This window comes from Corylus avellana, chromosome 5 (assembly GCF_965113065.1).
Source record: "Corylus avellana chromosome 5, dhCorAvel1.hap1.2, whole genome shotgun sequence".
Classification (NCBI taxonomy): Eukaryota; Viridiplantae; Streptophyta; class Magnoliopsida; order Fagales; family Betulaceae; genus Corylus; species Corylus avellana.
Genome location: NC_142494.1, coordinates 28,727,301 through 28,747,582, shown reverse-complemented (window position 1 = coordinate 28,747,582; position 20,282 = coordinate 28,727,301). Strand labels below are relative to the sequence as shown.

The window sequence follows — 20,282 nt, the reverse complement described above, 5'->3', positions numbered from 1 at the left end:
AATCCGAACAAGATGGCGGTGGACAAAATCCAAACGGTGAATTGCAATCTCTTTTTCTTGGACGAGTTATTGCTTGGAGGCAGCTTGTTAATCGCCGTGAAACAGTGATCCAGCCAAAAATAGGCGAAGTAAACAAAGACGATGAAAGCTATCATGGGTATGTCGTTGTGGGTGTATGCGCGGTAGATCGTGCCCAAGCTGCTAATCGTAAGGTTAAAAAAAGCGAAGTATGGGAAGAACTTGAGACCGTTATCTTTGCTATCAGGGGGAACTGTATTGTGATTACTACAACGGTTTGTCGACATAGTAACGGCGTGAGAAGCAGAGAAGCTAGAAAATGGTGATGGTATTGGTGTGGCTATGAAATTGGTTTTAAGGGTCTCTATATATACAAGGTTGAGGAGCAACATCCTTGAAAGTTCATCACCGACTGCAGCTTCACGGTAACGGTAAGGCTACATTTGTTTTTTTTTTAAAAAAGAATAATGAATACTTTTGACGAACTTTATAGTCGTTGTACCCTTCCGCGAAATTTCGTTGCAGCTTCGTAGTGAAGAAAATAAGGTCGGGGAAAAAGAGTTGGGCCCACCAAAAATAGAAATTTAAGCAGTTGGGCCCACAAAAAAGAAAATTTTAGGCAGTTGGGGCCCACAAGCTCCGTTAAGTGGGTAAGAATATGTTTTTTTTTTCCTTTTTTCTATCGATAGTCCAAAAGTTTTTTGAATTTTGCGTTTGTGATTGATAATACTTTGAATTTTTTATTTTAACGGGTCTTGACATTTGTGCAATGATAAATATGTCTCTCCGTCAATTTTTTCTATTCATATCATTCGTGCCAAATGACCCAAACCAATGACAATTAGACACATGTATTCCAGTAGATAGTAATGTAAAAAAAAAAAAAAAATTGTAGGCCGGTCAGCAAAAGACTTTAATGGCAAGTACTATTTTAAAAAAAATTTAATTTTTTAACATTCTTATTTTTTATATTACATCAATCAATTGTGTATTATATTGAAATGCTCAAATCTTTTACCAAACAAGCTCATAAATTATCAAAGATTAGTGCATGGGTGCCCTAGCCAAGTTCGAGCTCAAGCTCAACCTTAGTTAGGGGCTTTGTGAGCATACTTTTTTATATTACATCAATTGTATTACAGTGAAATGCCCAAATCTTTTACCAAACAAGCTCATAAATTATTAAAGATTAGTGCATGGGTGCCCTAGCCAAGTTCGAGCTCAAGCTCAACCTTAGTTAGGGGCTTTATGAGCAAAGTTTGAACATGTGTGTTTCCAGTTGAGTTGAGTTTGGAAATCCCTCTTTATTACTTACCGACATTCTTTTATAAGATGAATGGCAGCATGATTATCTTATTGTTCACGTCTTTTTTTTTGTTTACTTGATTAGTGTTTCATATTATTTAGGTTGTAGTTTATATATTAAGTTGATATATTTGTGCAGGTGGCCCAAGTAACCAAAATATTGTGTTTCGTCTTTTAAACCCTGAAAAATAATAACAAAAGGTTACCTGTTTTATAAGTTTATGCATCGACTCTAACAGGGTTGGAAAAACCTTTTTTGGCTTCCACCTTTATCGGAGTTGGAAAGTTGGAAAACCACCAACACACTTGAGATGAAGGTGATTTTTGAGCGGACTTACCTCAAAAAAGTTCATAGTCGGTTGAAATAGTTGGAAATGGTCGGATATGAAGAGATCTTGAATCTCAATCTCGTTCCTAAGACACGGATTTTTCGTCTACGTGGAAGATGTTGTGCGGGGTGCAGTGGTGTGATGGGTGTGATTCCGTGTGAAGAGAGACAAGAGAAGGGAAGGGAAGGGAAGGGAGCTAGTGAGGGAGATAGGAGAGATAGGGAGGATGATGGGTCTTAGAACAATTTGAACGAACGGCGCAAGTGAAGAGACAGTTTCAAAACGACATCATTTTACCACTTTGGGTTGATGTTTGGATTGTCCAACCTTTCTATGTTTTTCGACATTGTAATCTCAATTTTCCCGCTCCCCCCATATTGAATAGAAAAAAACAATTGATGAACTTTCCAAGTTATTAATTACATGGACTTTTCAAATTATTAATACACCAAAAATCTTCACTAAAAGATAATTAGCAGCAAGTGGAACCACTGCACCAAAACGAACCCCATTTGGGCATCCGATTTCTGATATTCGAAACTAGCACAGGTTTGAATCAAGGTGAATATATTTGGGTCTAGAGTTACACCTTCGGATCCAAATGGGCGTCAAATATCGCCTCTTTTTCTTGTCACGCACTTTCTCGTTAGAACGAGAGGGCCGAGATTTTGCTGGGTTGTCATCTATGAAGTAGGAATAGAAGATGCACATGCTGGACACAATTGCAATGCCAAAGAAGAACAAGCTTCCAGGCAGCTTAAGGAACGTGGCAAATTCACAAGCAAATCCGAACATGATGGCGGTTGACAAGACCCAAATGGTGAATTGCAATCTCCTTTTCTTGGACGAGGTATAATGATCACTTGGAGTTTGAGGCAGCTTGTTAATGGCCGTGAAACAGTGATCGAGCCAGAAATAGGCGAAGTAAACAAACACGATGAAAGCTATCATGGGGATGTCGTTGTGGATATATCCGCGGTAGATTGCGCTCACACTGGAAATTGTAAGGTTAAAATAGGCTAAGCTGGGGAGGAGAGTGAGGGCGTCATATTTGTTATCAGTGTTGGACTCGTTGCGAGAAATGGGAAGTATAGTTTGTTGCCTATGACGGCCTGTCGACATTGTTGCTACTTGCTAGCTAAGAAAGACTGAGCTTTTAGTAATGGCGTGAGGAGCAGAGAAGCTAGAAACTGGTGCTGGTTGCTTGCGGACATTGTTGTAATATATATAGAGAACATAGATCATGAAGGGCCACTTCCTCGAAGAAAGACTAGCGGTTGAGTGCTTTATTCATGGAAGTTACAATGAAAGCTTCCGGAAGAAAGCAGGTTAGTAGGTGGATCGGTGTGGACTCTGGACTTTATCATACTGCCGAGATGGGACTCGGAACTTTCTGCGTGGCGCGATAAGTGAAATTTCGCAGCACCAAGAAGCGGCAAAAAAGTAACTTTTAACACAGTAAATTAACAAAGTTCTATGTATCAAAGCAAGTGGCTCAAGAAAGTTTTTAGTAACAACGATGTAAAGAGGCATCATCCGATAGGCTTGTTGGGAATTTTTAAAGAAATAAATAGTATCTATTTTGATTAAGGATCATTTTCATTTCAAACAAAATTACCTATTTCAAGGTAAGGATTTACACGATTTTACTTTATTTTAGTTTTTTAAAAAGTGTGTTAATATTAATTTCATATACACAAACTTTATATCCGAATGATGAAATATATATTCTTAATTTTATTTGAAAGGAAGAGAATTTTATTCAATCTATTTATTGTCATGATCTGCAGTTAATAGATCTAACCCGAGAAGTACTAGAGACCTAAACAAATAAACTCAGAAATTTTTTTAAATTAAAGTGACAAACCGTGAGTGGCAGACTGACAGGCAAAGAAGAGGGCAAGAAAGAGAGAATTGCATTTTTTTTAATTTAAAAACCTTTGTCACGTCAGGTTGAAATTTTTTTTGAATTTATTTGTTTGACTCTTTAATACTTCACGATCTAACTGTGTATAGAAAATCTATATTATCACTTTTTTTTTATATATATATTTTTTATAATATTAATTCATTAACAGAAGTTAAATGCACCAACATACAATGAATAGATACTTTTCATTTCTGTTCCACCTAGGAAAGACAAATCGACGCTACAATCGTAGAAATCGTATTTGGAATTTTGAAAGACGTTTTTACTACCGTTTGGAGAGAACAATAAACCCTAAACCCTCATAACCGCGAAGCCATATCGCGATTCCAGTACCAATCCAAGTCGGTAAATAAAACCCGGGCAATTCACACTCGAGTACTTCATTCTTCGCCTTCCACTTCCTCAAGCCTCTACGTAAAGCCAGATAAACCTCCACTGATTTTGGCGCTTATGATTCAAAAAAATAAGCTGAGAACACAGTAGCAGCAGCAGAAGAAGATATGGCTTATAGTGGCGCAGCCATGGGTGCGCCATCGGCGGGCGGTTCGGCATCGGTGTCGATGGTCAGGCAGGTGAAATTGGACAAAGAGAGCGAGCTGAGGGTGGAGGTCCCTAACGATACGCCTCTCCGGCTCCGCCTCCTCAGCGGCACGGCCGAGATCTTCGGTGCCGAGCTCCCCCCTGAAATCTGGCTCAACTTTCCTCCCAGGCTCAAATTCGCCGTAAGCTTCAATTAATTTCACATCATTTTCACTCTCTTGAGAACCGGCGGTGTTTGCCAATAGCTGATAATTTGGGGTTTTGTTATCGGTGTTGGTACGCGAGGAATGCTTAGAATGTTAAAATTAGGTTCGTAAATGGTGTCTGTAATGTGTATCAGTGTATGTATGCTTAGGCTTTTAAATTGGCTTTGATAATGCATTTGATAGGGTTCAATGATTGTTCGAAACTGCTTTCTAATGTATGCTTCTTTTGATGCTAATCGTGCTCAATGATCTCGTATATTCTGCTAGTTCTCGGCTTTTGAAAACATTTCTGCTAGTTGTGACGGGATTAGTCCTTCCCCACGTTGAAAATTTTCCCTTTCAAAGTAAGTGGTACTGGATGGCTAGAAGGGCCGTCATGTCAATTATAGTGAACACGGTTCCCTTGAATATAATGGAATGCTTGGTGGAGCTAGGTTATAGAGTTGTTAGTTTCCACAGAAGGACCTTGATAAAGTGAATGAATCCTTTATCTATGTGTTAATTTGCTTTTTGTTGAGGGAAACTCAATTTTCATGTGTCAGGTTTTTACTTGGTATGGGGCCACAATTGAAATGGATGGCACCACAGAACTTGATTATACCGCTGACGAGGTTTGTGCTTTTGCTCTACTTGTTTTTAGTTTATTCCTTGTTTTGTGTTTGTAATTTGGTTTATGCTATTGCCCTGGCAAATAAAACTAAGTTCCTTGTAAAAAAAATTGACGACTGATGATAGTGTTGCTATCCTTGATTTTTAGACACCCATGGTTGGTTATGTAAATGTTCATGCCATATTGGAAGGACGAAGAAATCGTGCCAAAGCATCATCATCTAATGACTCTGATTCTTCTCAGGTATTTTCACACACCTCATGTGGATCTAGCTTTCAACAGCGTAGAACACGTTATGAGAGATGTTGAATGGCTTTCATTGTCATTCCTGCATACTTTATGAAATTATGTTCATACTACATATACTTTATTGTAATAGTAAATATAAGGAATTTCCAGAATGTTCTTTGTTTATCCAATGTAATTTAAGGAGACACAGATAAAAAAGACAACAAGAATGAAGAACCAGAAAAAAAAGGACACAAAAAAAAGATAACTAGTTATACTTGGTAAGAATTGTTTCTCCTTTTCTAATAAATTTTAATCAACTACCTCATCAACGTTAACTTTCCTAACTTACTTTCAGACATGGGATCTATTAGTATGTCAATATACTACTTTTGAGTGGTCAGGGACCTAGGGTGATTGTTGTGGGACCTACAGATTCTGGCAAGAGTACCCTATCAAGGATGCTTCTTAGTTGGGCAGCCAAACAGGGTTGGAAACCTACTTTTGTGGACTTGGACATCGGTCAAGGATCTATTACAATTCCTGGATGCATCGCAGCCACCCCAATTGAAATGCCCATTGATCCAGTGGAAGGAATTCCTCTTGATATGCCCCTCGTGTACTTCTTTGGGCACACAACTCCTAGGTAATTAATTTTTGTATTCTCTGTCAATTTCATGGCTATGTATTGACCTATTGATTCATTCATCAATTGATTTCCACATAATAAGAAACATCAACAATCTTATGAGATTTATAAAAATTTTGTTTCTTTGCAGTAACAATGTAGATTTGTATAAGGTGCTTGTGAAGGAGCTTGCTAGAATGCTGGAGAGACAGTTCGCTGGAAATTCTGAATCTCGAGCTGCAGGCATGGTGATCAATACAATGGGATGGATAGAAGGAGTAGGGTATGAGGTAATTGAGTTTTAAAGCATCTTGTAGTAATGAGTATATCCCACTTCAATTTTCGAATGCTTGTGTCAATATACTAATATTGGAACTATTGTTTAATTACTCCCATGTTTTGTATTTTGTTGCAGTTGCTTCTACATGCAATTGATACGTTCAATGCCAATGTTGTCTTGGTCTTGGGTCAGGTAGATGTCTATTTTTTGAGTTTTTGTTTGCATTAAATGTCCAAGTGCCATCTTGCGAACATCTTCCTAATAAAAACACATATTCCTTTTGTTTTCTGTACTTTGTCTCTGTGTGAACTAGCAAATTTTTGATTGGGTGTGATAGTTGATGACTCGCTGTCTCAGATATTGGGACATGATGCAAATGTGCTTTGTTTCACAAGTCCAATAAAATATCTGGACAACAAAATTAATCCATAAACCGTGAACCTTTTTTTTTTTTTTTTTTTTTTTTTTTTTTTTTAATTTAGTAAATGTGACCCACCCTAGCTTCAAATGTGCTTCTGTAAAATGATAGTTTGGATGATTTTCCACCCACTTTCAGTTCCGTTTCAAAGTCTCTGGATTTTGTGCTGAATTTGGAATATTTTTATGATATTGAAAAATCCTGTTATACATACACACGCAGAGTAATGCTCAAATTATTGACAAATATACGGCAAGTTCCTGCAAGTTTTGTCTATATCTTGAACTTGACATAATGTAAGACAAATTTTTAAACACGAAGGGCACGTTTGGTACATGGAACAGTCATTCCAATAGGAATATGAATGACTATTCCTAGGAATACTAGGAGTTGGAATAAAATGACCATTCTTCTTCTTTAGTTTGGTGATGATAACACATGATTCTCTCACGGAATTCATTTTCAATTCTTAAAATACCCAAAATTTATTTTAAAATAATAATAATAATAATAAACAGAAAAAACCCCAAAAAAATTGAAGCATTTAGGCAAAACCATGACCACCCCCGACGATGCTTGGAGGGTGGCCCATTGGCCGCGCACCGGGGGTGTTCACGGCCACCCCCGATGAGCATCAGGGGTGGTCTTGGACACCACTTATCACTGATGGCATCGGGGGTGGTGCAATCATCCTCGTTCTTTTAGGGTGGTCAGCCACCCATATAATATATATGTTTCAATTTTTGTTTTTTTTTTTAATAAAAAAAATTTAGGTTGCAGAAAAAAACAATGATGAGTTTTTTTGGAAAACCCATTTTGTTCCTAAGGAATGGCTATTCCTCTAATTTTTTAGAGGAATAATTATTTTTCAATTTATGAAATAATAATTCCCATGGGAATGGCTATTCCTGGGCATAATGTGCAACCAAATAAAAAAATTGCTATTTCATAGGAATTAACTATTCCATTCTATGGGTTTATTTTGCATACCAAACATGCCCTAAGTAGGTCAATGTCATTGAGCATAGATCATAGTTCGCAAACCATTCCCATGTGATTGTTGGATGATATGCACTTTATGCCAATACTTCTCAACCGTGGAATCTTTTTCTAGGCAAGCATCACTTAGTTTGACACATGGATTGATTTCTGGAGTCCTTGTGTATGAAATTTACTATTTTTTTTTCTCTTTCTGAACTCTTATGCTGGTGAGCCCTGAGTTCTTATCTTTGATCCCGAATCATTTCTTAAAATAAGAAAATGGTGTTTCTTTTGTTTATGGTGCACTAAGCCATTTCTTTTGATATCCATGCAGGAAAAACTTTGGAGCATGCTCAGAGATGTCCTGAAGAACAAGCCTAATGTAGATGTTGTAAAACTTCAAAAGTCAGGTGGTGTTGTATCCAGGAATGCCAAAGTTCGTCAGAAGGCCAGGAGTTATAGGATAAGGGTAAGCCACAACTTTTAGGGTTGCTTAGTATTAAACTGACTTCTAATTTATATCTTCTTACCCTTTTATGGTGATTAAAGGTCTGTATGTAATAACTAGAACTTAGTGGAACTGAATTGAAAAGATGTTTTATGTCATAAACTTACTCTGATGGATGGTTACTGGGTTATGTAACCTATAGCATATCCAAAAATATGTTGAAGATAAAGGGTGACTTATTTTATTGCTTTATCAGGCTTGGTTCGTGTACCTAACCCCTTATTGGAACCAATCACAGACCTGCTCTATTGTGGTTGGGACAGCAAGTTCCCAGGTTATTGCCACCTCATAAACCTTGTGGGGCTAAATGACTTCTAGTCTAATCTTATAAAAACTATAATTGTCACCTATGGCAGCATTTTTGTTGATTAATACTAGATTTTAATGTTGATACATTCTTATTTTATGTTCAAATTAAACTTGGTCGTTGGCATCCATTTCTCCTCCATTTAGTGAAGTTATTCATTTTCTGTCTTTTTATTCTAGAAAAAGCATCTTATCATTTAAGGCACGTGAGCAGTGCCTAGTTACAATAATATGTTGCCTTTTAATCTTTCGTATTAATGTTTCCTCTTAATGACAACGCTAGTTTGTTTTACTACCAGGAATATTTTTATGGCCTTGCGAATGATCTGTCCCCGCATTCTAACATTGCAAATTTTAGTGATTTGTTTGTCTATCGAATTGGGGGCGGACCGCAAGCCCCGCGCTCAGCATTGCCAATTGGGGCAGAGCCTGCTGCAGATCCAACCAGATTAGTTCCTGTTAGTATCAACCGGGATTTGCTCCATGTTGTTCTTGCTATCTCATTTGCCAAGGAGCCTGATGAAATAATTTCAAGGTAATTTTGTTCTGTGGATTGTCAAATACCTGAAAAAATTCTGAGGAGCCCACTTTATTGGGATATAATGAAAAGAAGCATCAGTGAGATTTAATATGGCTGTTACACGATGATTTCGGAATTCAACCTGGTGATGCCCCAAACATTATACATGCGTAGCAGTGTACTAGCCCTAGGACCTACCATTCCAATGATTCTCCCTATTGATAATGAATTTAAGAAAATATTACTTGCTATCTGTTTGGGATATTGGTTTATATTTGAAATCCCATATGAATGAACCTGCCCAAATGTGCGGTAATGCGTCTGATCTGGGCCATAATCATCTTATAATTCAAGATAGTATCTTTCTCTCTCTCTGCTGACTCCAATTTTTTATGCAGTAATGTTGCTGGCTTTATTTATATCACAGACATTGACATTCAAAGGTTTGACTTTTGAGTTTTCATTACTGATTTAGAAGCATTTTTGTGGAAATGATACTTTGATATGGTCCTAACTCTTCATATACATTACAGGAAGAAAATTACATACCTTGCACCAGCTGCAGGAGAGCTCCCGAGCAAATATTTAATAGTAGGAACCTTGACATGGCTCGAAACCTGACAGATTTGCACAGGAAAAAAAGAAAGAAAGAAACTTGACCAGTTTATCAATCTATTTTCGTGACTCAAAAGCCTAACATTTTGTTGTAAGGTGTGGCCAAGTGGTGATTGTATGCTACCTTTGCTTTATTGATCATTGATAAGGGAAACAAGGGTCCAAATACCTTTTAACTTAATATATTAGGTTGTGTCCTGAGAGCTTGTTCTAGTGTAGTGATATCATTATCAAAAAGTAATGTTACTGGTGTTTTAATTTCCATTTTTCTCTAGCAGGGTTCAATCTCACGGCAGGCATGTGGCATATAGCCTGTTTCACTTCTTGAGTTTAAACTAATTCTCTGGAAATGTATAGGGCCAACAAGAAAGGCCTTGAGAACAGTGAGAAAGGCTGGTTGTGGAATAGTTTGATCCAGAATTATTCTTTTCACAAAATTGGGACGACTGCATGCCAACAAATGTAGAGTTGAAATAGGGTTTGACTTATTTGAGTAAGTCAGGATATTGGGACTATCTGGAAATGTGAAAAAAAGTGTTGCTGGTCCGTTGAAAACTTCACTCAAGTGTTTCTCATTGAAGGGTTGTGGCAAGAAACTTGCTGCCAGTATCCTAGGGTTAGTTTATGTATAAACTTATGTGTTATATGAACGTCAAGGTGCATTTATTTAGGCTTTTATATATATAAGATGGCATTGACTCGAACAATAATTAATTAATTATAGTTTTTAGTTAATAACAGCATTGAACCAAATAGTAACTTTTCAGTTAGTAATAGCTAATAAAAATTGGTTAACACTCCCGGCTCTGCTCTATATGTGATCAACTAGGGTACTCTAGAACTAGACAATTAGGTTCTTAAAAAAAGTAGGGATAAATGCAAAATTAGTTGGTGTAGTTGAACTAATTTGCAATTAGCTCACTGGCATTTAAAAGTTGGCTAAGAACTCCCTGTTGCAAGCAAAAAAAGTAGATGGGCTCCTACTCTAAACGTTCATCCAAAATCTTGTAGGTATCCGGTAATGTGTCATGCCATATCCAATTATCATGACATGTGTTACCACCCACAATAAAATAAAAAATACAAATACAACAATATTAAATATAAAAATAAAATTAAAGTGCTCGAGCCATCCCCCTTTGGGCAAATAGGGGGTTACTGAACCACCTTCAATTGTAATAGATGGTTGTAGTTTTATTGTGGTAGAACGTATATGATTAGTGTTGATGTGGCATTGACAATTTTTATACAAAATTTGAACAACAATTGGGTGTAAATACCTATTTATTTATTTTTCTTACCATAAAAAGTTGTTAGCCAATTTTTATAGGATATGGAACTAATTGCAAATTAATGCAATCGCATGACTAATTTTATGATTTTATGTTTTATGTTTTATTTTTTTTTTTAAAAAAAAAAGTATGTGCACTTTTAAAAGCCAATATGGGAATTGAGAACTCTAATATATTTAATGGTTCGTATTAGACTATTATAAAAATTTTAACATGCTTAACATCACTCTACAAAATTTCAATCCGCAATTCACATGATTAAAATGCTTCTACAAAAAAAAAAGAAGCATCTATATATCTTTTTGCCAACAATAGCAATCCTTGTCAGAAATGTTTGGTATGATCCAATACAGAGTAGAGATTTTTGGGTCTGCCAATTTATTTATTTTTTTAATAAATTGAAGAGGAAAGAGGTTATACGAGGAATCACTTGCCAAATTTAAAACCAATAATCACTTATTAGAAATTGATCAAATTATATATCAAATTTATTGGCCTCCATGAATCACTGATCATAAATTGGTATCATCAAAAGTATACAAAACTGAGATAGCATTTTGAGGCATTAATACCAAATTTATGATGACTAAACCCCTTTAAGGTAATATCATTCCTAAAGGATTAACCTTCTATCCCTAGGTTTTAGTTTTGAATCAAGAAATAAGTTTTGAGGCATTCGAACCCAAATATTAGCTCATGAAAATTTAGCTAATATCACTCAAATATCTCAAAATACAACCCAAAAAAACTTGCTATTTCTCATGAAGATTTCATCAAACATATAGAATGCAAAAACATAAACATAAACACCAATGACCCAAAAAAAACACAACAAAAATCTTTCTTCTCATATAAACGTGTTTTAAAAATAACAATAAAAAAAAAAAATGGCAGACATTTTGGCAGCGGAATAACAGGACTCTTCAATACATGGAACATCAAATGCACAAATTGCAGTGAAATTTGACATCTTTACAAAGAACATTAAATACATTCCACTGAAAACGGCGGCAAGACATTCATTCATCTTTAATATGTCTGCATGTTGGAGAACTTGAAAGGGTAAAATCATTCCAGACGTACATTGCTCCATAAATATATAAGAATTTCCAAACGTTGACTGGTCAGAAAAATGTATGGAACCGAAAAAATATTTGAAACAGTATAAATACTTTCATTTTTATTATCATTTTAAAAAAAATTGACGTGATAATTATATAAATAAACTATCATCTTAATTTATAAGAATTTATAATAAAAATTATAATACTCTTAACATCATTTATATCGGGCATATGCTTATGTCATTTTTGTTTGACTTGCTTATTATCATTAACGGTTAATATATATATATATTTATATGAAAGAGAAATTGCAGGCTGAAGTCTTGATAATTATTATTATTTCTTTGTTTCAAATTTCAACGTCATATCCTAAATTATTGCACCTTAACATGCAATTATGCAAATGCAATGTATATGGATTCATATCAGACTATATATATATATACATGGTGATTGGATGGAGCACATCTGGTGAGGCCGTTATCTGTTAAGACTTAAACGTTAGTAAGCCGCAAAAGGAGCAGCCGTGAAATGACAGAAACTCAGAAAGATCAAAGACATAAAAAATAAAAATGAAAAAACAAAAAAACAAATTAAACGCCACCAGCAAGAATTAAGAAAGCCCTTGACAGCTAGACAATAAGCCCACGTTGTCGTTGTTGTTGTTTCATCTGATATTAAGACTAACTATCACTTCATTACGTAGCCAAAATCCAAGTGGCAATTTTATTTAGGAACTGCTTTGGCATAATGTCCTCCATTGCTCATGCCATTATTAGGAGTGATCATTTTGGTTTAGTATTATTAAATTAACAATTATCCTAATAGTTTGATATGACACGAGAAGATGAATTTTTAATTTCTTAATTAATTTTTTAATATTTTTCTTTCAATAAGTGAGATTCAATTAATTTATTAAAATAAAAGATAAATTATCAATGCAAAGTTTAAACTTCAAACAAATTACCAATTATTCTAAAAACTGAAACCGTTAAAAAAATATATTTAATTTAATTAATATTTAACAAGGTATCAAGTTGGAGATTAGCCACGAGTGCTGTATAAAACCTTTTCTTTTGAATTTTATAAACATTCATGTCATGTCAAAGTCATTAATCTAATTTCAATTGTAAGGATTTGTACGAGATGTGAATCAAGGATGATGCCAAAGTGAAAATGGACAAACATAAACTTGAAAATTGATATTAAATATCATTCATTTTCATATAAGTTTAGAGTTTATCCCTTTTTTTATGCTGAGTAAATTCAGGTAATAGCCTAATTAATCTATTAGTACGTGTGTTCAGCCTGTTCAGGTCTTTTCGTAACATTTATTTTTGTTGTTTTATGTTGATGTGTCATGCCTAGAGCTTATAAAAGTTATTATCCAAGTAAAAATTGAGGTAAAACTAAACTGTCTTATGGTTTGTGAACATGAACCCCACTCGCTCCCTCCCCCTCCCCCTCCCCCTCCCCCTCCAAGCATAGGCAAGAAGATCATTTTAAAGGGCAAGACCCGATTTTAGCAAACTCTTTACTACGTTTTTAATAACTATATTTTAAAATTGCACGTTTTGAAATAACACATAATTTAGAATCTGGATTAGACTATCAAAGTCTATCCCTAAAACCAAATTAAAAAATAATAATAGTAATAATAATTTCGGATACATGTATAGTTCAAAGACCATGTCTAATAAAATCATTTTTGGGTACTTAAGGAAATGTCAACGAGATTAAGTTCATACTTAAGCTTAGAGTTTTTCCAAAAGCTGATGCATTTCTGAAAAACGTCCTTAAAACAATACTTTTTTAACCTATCTCTCAAACTGCTGTAGTTGTCATTATTTAGTTTTCCAGATCCAATTTTATCCATATCACGGGGCCTGCAGAAAACCCAATAAATATATATATTTTTTATCACTTACCTCCTCGCACACTTTCTCTGGGATCTTCGTCTCCTTTTCCTAAACAAGAGCAACACCAGCACGGTTCATGCTGCAACCCATTTATGTTGGTCTTGTCTTCTGCTTATTGGAGCTTCCAAAAAAAAAAAAAAAAAAAAAATTATTTGTAATAAAATCTGTGAAATGTGTAAAGCAATGGAGTAAAGAGCAGAGGCTAACGTGAGAAAACAATTGATTGAAGTACTCCTTTGATTTGATGACTTGGGAATATGCCAAAGGCTACTGTAGATATAGACAGGGACATCTCTAGCTAGCTGTCTCTCTCTTGCCCGACCTACCCATCTTTCCATGTTTCAAACTGCCCGACCTGCCCGTCGTTGGAACTCTCTCCCTCTATCTCAACTCCCAAGCACTCGCTTCTCTTCTAGTCTCTATGCCCACTTTTTCTTCTTCTCTCTCTTTCTCTGAGGCCCTTTTGACTACATTTTACAACTGGGTCTGGGCGAGTTCTTCAGTTATTCCCGATCTTTGTCTCGCTGTTGTTTGAGTGTTCGTTGTTTGATGAGGCGTTTGATGGGGTTGAATGATTTGAAGTGAGGTGGTTTGGTTTTTTTGGGGTATGAGAGTTTGAGGATAAGAGTTTCGAGAAGAGATGGCTTTGGAGCCTAATGAAATTAAGGAGGAGGTGGCTTTGGATGTGGGAAAGTCAAAGGGAAGGAATAAGAAAGGTGGGGGAGAGACCGAGGCTGGCTGTTGGGGAAGTACGTTCAGGTTCTTTGGGAGCTTCTTGTCTTCAAGATCAAAAGTTGATAGCTCCGCCAGTGGCCCTACTGCCCATTCTGGTAATCCCTTGCTTTCTTTGTCTCGGTATATGCGCAAAATATTTCTTTTGGAGTACTGATTTCAGGTTTGAACAGATTTTTTTTCTTTTGTTTTGGTCAGTTTGCTAGATCAAGTGAAGATGTACGATAATTTCTTTTCGATATTGTGGGAATACTGATTTTGCATCTTTAGAACTTTTTGGATCTAAACAATTATTAAGAAAATGAACAAAGGTCGTAAAAAGTATGCATTTTTCAACTTGTTCAGTAATATTGCATATTTGTAGGTGATGAGAGTTATGCAAATTTGACTAATAATTATCAGCAATAGTATTTGAAACAATTAGGCCCAGTTATGGAAAATTTTCATTTTTATGATTTCCTTTGTATTTGCCCCTTTGACATGTATATTTGTTTGGTCAAGCAACAACATTATGTTATCATTGTCAGCTACTTAGGTGCATATTGACCTTTGTATGATTTGGCTGCTTGATTGCTATTAGTTAATCTACTAGTTCCAAATTGATGAGGAATAATATGCATAAATTCAGTAATATGGTGGGATAATGTCATGTATCATACATTTTGGGTTCCTAAAAATTAGGGACAATGAATTTCAGTATCAGATCATTTATTTTTTGTCTAAATCAGCAGAGAGTAATTCTACATTTGAGAAAAGCAGAGATCAACCAATTGCTTCAGTAGGGTCCTCTACAACCACTAGTAATACGGGAAGTACTTCATCCATTTCAAAATTCAGTTCTACATCAACGTCAAAATTAAGTACTTCTTCCACATTGAAACTCAGCGAGGAGCTGAAGGTTGCTTCTCAACTTCGGAAGTTTATGTTTAATGAGCTAAAGTTAGCGACGAGGAACTTCAGGCCTGATAGTATTCTTGGTGAAGGTGGGTTTGGCTGTGTCTTTAAAGGTTGGGTCGATGAGAACGGCACTGCTCCTGTGAAGCCTGGTACTGGACTTACGGTTGCGGTCAAGATTCTCAACCATGATGGACACCAGGGTCACAAAGAGTGGCTGGTATAGTCCCTCTTATCTTTCTCTCTCTCTGCGTTGTGTATATATATATATATATATATATATATATATATGTTTTTTAAATAAAATATTAACTTTCGTTTCTATTTGTATTCCAGGCTGAAATTGATTTGCTTGGTGACCTCACACATCCTAATTTGGTTAAATTGGTCGGATTTTGTATTGAAGATGATCAAAGGTTATTAGTTTATGAGTTTATGCCTCGGGGAAGCTTAGAGAACCACCTTTTCAGGAGTATGCAACAAATCCCTTATCTTCTTACTTGAGCTTCCTGTATCTTAGACATTTTCAGTTGATCTCAATGTAATCCATTGTGAAAGTAGCAAAATCTAGAAGTAGTTGACTTGAACATCAGATCAGACGTAGGAATTAAATTGGAAGTTTGTGGATAACTAGCTCATAGTGTAGTTTCATTTCAATGTGGAGGGAACACTTTGTGATGTGGTTTAATCCATTGTGAAAGTGGCAAAATCTAGAAGTAGTTGACTTGAACATCAGATCAGACGTAGGAATTAAATTGGAAGTTTGTGGATAACTGGCTCATAGTGGAGTTTCATTTAAATGTGGAGGGAACACTTTGTGATGTGGTTTATTTTTTCATTACAAGTACTTTGTGTATGTGATTATCTATTGGCTGATGATACATATAAAGTTTGCACCAGAAAGACCAAGTTAAGAACTTCCAATTGCAAAATTAAATACATTGTTGATGTGTGATCTAATGAAAAAAAATACCAAGGTTGAAGGTTAGTGTGATTAACCTAATCAAAGAAGTATATCTTGGTAGAGGATAGATCTTTTGGAATAATCATATATATGTAGGTTTTATTTCTTTTTTTACCCAAAATATTTATTATTGCATTAAAAACTATTGAGGAGTACAATGAAATGGCTATTTAGCATTTATATGTCAACATGGACGCCTATGGTTGTGGCCAGAGTAACCTAGTGCATTCCAAGTCTTGTTGAGTTGCTCCATCAGATGTCTCATATTCTTTCAGAAGCCAAGTCACCCTAGATATGTCCTTATTGTATTTTTTTTCTTCCTGATATTTAGATATTGTACAAACTGGCGCATTGCATTCATGTGAGACAGTAGATATTGCGCTCTTGACTCTTTTCATTTGTAACCCTGATGTTTAATGTTATCTGTCAACAACCATGTTGATACTGCAGGATCCCTGCCTCTTCCTTGGTCTATTAGACTGAAAATTGCATTTGGTGCTGCCAAGGGCCTTACCTTTCTTCATGAAGAAGCTCAAAGACCAATCATATACCGCGATTTCAAAACATCTAATATTTTATTAGATACTGTATGTGACTAAAACTATGCAAGAGTTGTACTCCCTCTTGATATTCCATTCTGAAAATAATTGTCTATATATTTTAGGATTACAATGCCAAGCTCTCGGATTTTGGACTTGCCAAAGATGGTCCTGACGGAGACAAAACTCATGTATCTACACGAGTTATGGGAACATACGGCTATGCAGCCCCCGAGTATGTCTTGACCGGTGAGTGTGATTACAATTAGCAGCATGATAATAGTTGGTACGACGGCTGCTTTTAATACAATTACTAGCTGGTGTTGGCCATTATTCCCATGTTGTTTTATGTTATTTCTTGTTTTCTTGTTTCCATTAAAAAAAGAAGAAGAAGATTTTAGTAAATGCCATTTAGTCAAATACTGAATATACAACTTTAGTATTAGGCAATTGACAGTTTTCTGTTAATCTGATGACTTGAATAATAACAGGAAAAAGAACAAAGAATAAAACGAATAAGATATAGGACTGCAAACCCTTCAAATAGTTAATATACAACTTTAGTATATGTTGCTGTGTGTTCTAGACTTGTGCAGCAGTGGATGCTTACTTTCAGGGGTTTTGGCTCCTAATGACAGGCTGGAGCATGTGAGATTATACTGTATATAACGTAGAAGTGGGAAAGAGGAGTTGTTAACAATGGAGTGGGTTGAAAATTGCCATATTTCCCTGAACTTTAGTAGTTCACATCAATAAACACAAGAACTTTCTAGTGGAAGAGGCGGCAGGAGGGGTGGGATGGCATAGTGCTTGTGCCGCAAGCTAAATTGCTGTTCCATATGTATTTTTCTTCATTTAACCTAACACATGCTACTCTCGCTTCTTGAAAATAGTTCACCTTACTGCACGACACTTAAAGGAATTGGTGTTGGCAAAACATCTGTTGATTTATGAATATGTTGAAGGGTGTATCTATATGAACCAATTTATCTTTTAATATGCTAATATTGAAGATGAGATTGACCCTTGAAACAACGCAGTTTCCAAAAGAATACCAGTCGAAGCAGTTTAACATTCTAAGGGTTGAGTTGCTTTTGTTTTTCTTTTTTCTTTTTTTTCCTTTTTTTGGCGATGCAAGGGGCGGAGTTCCTTAAGTAATATAAATCTGACAGTTATTGCATTTCTACTTTCAGACCTGGCCAAGTTGCTTCTTTTTTATGGACTTGTGGTTTTAAAGAGTTGTGTAGATTCTCGTTAAAGATATGACCTGATGATGTTTAAATCTGACATGTTCTTGGTTCAGGACATCTGTCATCAAAGAGTGATGTCTTCAGTTTTGGAGTAGTCCTACTTGAATTGCTGACTGGCAGAAGGTCCATGGACAAAAAAAGGCCAAATGGGGAGCAAAGCCTTGTCGGATGGGCACGACCACTTCTTGGAGACAAGAAGAGGTTATACCAGCTAATAGATCCTCGTCTTGAAGGTCACTTCTCAATCAAAGGTGCAGAGAAAGCTGCCCAGCTAGCTGTCCGTTGCCTTGGCCGGGACCCAAAAGCCAGACCTAAGATGAGTGAGGTTGTTGAAGCCCTAAAGCCTCTGCTGAACCTCAAGGATATGGCCAGCTCTTCCTCTTTCTTCCAGACCATGCAAGCTGACCGTAGCAGGTCCTACCAAAAGGCTCCAAATGGAACTGGAATGCGGGCAGCATCCATGACGAGGAATGGACAATCAATGAGGAACATTCCAATTATAAATGGTCCTCGTGCTTCTCCGCACCCTCATCCGCTCCAGTCATAAAAACCAAGTGGGAGAGAATCATAGAGCTTTTTTTGGTAGGTTTGTTATATATCTTTGAATATGTATGTTTGATGAAAACTCCCTAGGGGCATCTTCATCCTAAAGATATAGAGTTGGGGTAATGCATCTTGAGCCATGAACCAGAAATCATTGGTGTTAGGTCTATTAACTACGAGCCATGCACCATGATAAATCAATGCCTAACGATACGGTACTTGTTGAGAAATGTGTGAGAGAACCCCCATGGGTTGAATTGAAACCACTCTTTGGTGTAAATTAGGATCATCTAAGTTCATAATTTCAACCTGAATCCTTTCATGGTATAGACATTTATCATGACCTGTGGCTGGCTAATCCATGATTTGGTTTTGCTTGTTATCGTTAGACCCAATGCAGCAAGTTTTCTGGTTCAAGATGTATTATCCAGGAAAGAGGAGGCCTCAAGTGTAAGATCAAATTCTTCGATTTCTATTATTTGAAAAGGTCTTTTTCTTTTTCTTTGTACATTATCAACCGTAAATTCAATACCAGTATTATCCCATGAAAACAGAACCAGCTAAATTGTATGCTTTCTTTGCTTGTAAAGGAGCATGGTAAATAACAATTTCCTGAATCTCATCAGATCTGAGTATTGGTTCTTTCCTAACGAGCTCGAGTATTATGAGCTTAGTGGTGGCTGCTTAAAAACCCAAAAACCCAAGTATTTCTCTATTTGTCTGCTTCAGTGTTGACTTTCTCCAACTTCTTGAACAACCAAACAAAGCACAATGTGTTCAACGACAGAAGAATCCTTGGCAATTTGTTGCTCAAGATATTAGTAATTTGGACAGCAAATATGTGCAACTCGAGTAGGTGGGTGGGTGGGCTATTTGAGATCTGCTCAAACAGATGGGTTAAAATTGTTGGATATCTCAGTCCTTTAATGCTCCCTTGTGTTGCTTTTACCAAATTTGAAAGAATAGTTTTTTTGCAATGCACACTGCCACTGCAATCACAGCACTAGTAGATAGCTGATGCCCTTTGATTACAATGCCAGCAAAGCAGTAAGAGAAAGTACGGGAATTTGCCATTTTTACCTCAGTGATAATTGATGTTGGGAGGTCACTTTCTTGGAAATCTCTTGGGAGTGCGTCATTCATCCATGTCAGCGCAAACTCATTTATGAAGAATTATGAGTGTGTCACAGCAATAATGGAGCACCTTCAGCCAACCTACTCCCCCCCTTCTTCATTCCCTTCTTCATTCATCCATTTTGAGGAAGTTTTTTTGTTCATGTCGCAATCATCATAATTTTGGCGCTGACCAACTATTAATGGGTTGGTTAAGCCTTACATGATTACATCACTATACTCTTCTGGACATCCACATTCCTAGTGGGGGGAAACGTCGTCGTCATGGCTTACACCTTGGCAAGCGCTTGGGCGTGACTCACGAGGTCGCTTGACATTTGCCACAGCCTGGCCTACACGGCTACACATGGTGATTGGTGATGGGCTCCCTATTTTCAATGACTTCTCAATTCTTATCATTTGCAACAAAACACATGATTAACGTTTACAACTCTTAAGTGCTAAAAATTTAGGATAATTTATGTTAAATCATCGATTGTTCCCAAAATTCTATGTTGATAGGAAAATAATGAATTTAATAATTTAATTA

General features: G+C 36.2%; 3 protein-coding genes across 3 annotated transcripts; 2 read left to right on the top strand and 1 right to left on the bottom strand.

The window, feature by feature from the left end:
• Window positions 1-1,180: 1,180 nt before the first annotated feature.
• LOC148586026 (uncharacterized) lies at window positions 1,181-3,183 on the bottom strand. Its single transcript, XM_088516950.1, has one exon. The coding sequence runs from the start codon at window positions 2,772-2,774 to the stop codon at window positions 2,193-2,195; it is 582 nt and encodes a 193-aa protein (XP_088373076.1). The 5' UTR covers window positions 2,775-3,183; the 3' UTR covers window positions 1,181-2,192.
• A 585-nt stretch (window positions 3,184-3,768) lies between these two features.
• LOC132182868 (protein CLP1 homolog) lies at window positions 3,769-9,686 on the top strand. Its single transcript, XM_059596225.2, has 10 exons — window positions 3,769-4,304; window positions 4,871-4,939; window positions 5,086-5,181; window positions 5,571-5,812; window positions 5,946-6,084; window positions 6,210-6,266; window positions 7,808-7,942; window positions 8,587-8,822; window positions 9,206-9,250; window positions 9,341-9,686. The coding sequence occupies exons 1-10, from the start codon at window positions 4,083-4,085 to the stop codon at window positions 9,426-9,428; spliced, it is 1,329 nt and encodes a 442-aa protein (XP_059452208.2). The 5' UTR covers window positions 3,769-4,082; the 3' UTR covers window positions 9,429-9,686.
• Window positions 9,687-14,062: 4,376 nt separating this feature from the next.
• On the top strand, window positions 14,063-19,127 carry LOC132180712 (serine/threonine-protein kinase PBL34). Its single transcript, XM_059593619.2, has 6 exons — window positions 14,063-14,527; window positions 15,158-15,543; window positions 15,660-15,795; window positions 16,738-16,874; window positions 16,952-17,075; window positions 18,130-19,127. The coding sequence occupies exons 1-6, from the start codon at window positions 14,338-14,340 to the stop codon at window positions 18,621-18,623; spliced, it is 1,467 nt and encodes a 488-aa protein (XP_059449602.1). The 5' UTR covers window positions 14,063-14,337; the 3' UTR covers window positions 18,624-19,127.
• The last annotated feature ends 1,155 nt before the right edge of the window (window positions 19,128-20,282 follow it).

Coding starts and splice junctions, on each gene's coding strand:
- LOC148586026 (XM_088516950.1), bottom strand. CDS start 2,774: ATGTCGACAGGCCGTCATAGGCAACAAACTATACTTCCCATTTCTCGC.
- LOC132180712 (XM_059593619.2), top strand. CDS start 14,338: ATGGCTTTGGAGCCTAATGAAATTAAGGAGGAGGTGGCTTTGGATGTG. Junction 14,528..15,157: donor TGGCCCTACTGCCCATTCTG/GTAATCCCTTGC, acceptor TGTCTAAATCAG/CAGAGAGTAATTCTACATTT. Junction 16,875..16,951: donor CTAATATTTTATTAGATACT/GTATGTGACTAA, acceptor TATATATTTTAG/GATTACAATGCCAAGCTCTC.
- LOC132182868 (XM_059596225.2), top strand. CDS start 4,083: ATGGCTTATAGTGGCGCAGCCATGGGTGCGCCATCGGCGGGCGGTTCG. Junction 4,305..4,870: donor CTCCCAGGCTCAAATTCGCC/GTAAGCTTCAAT, acceptor TTCATGTGTCAG/GTTTTTACTTGGTATGGGGC. Junction 4,940..5,085: donor TTGATTATACCGCTGACGAG/GTTTGTGCTTTT, acceptor CTTGATTTTTAG/ACACCCATGGTTGGTTATGT.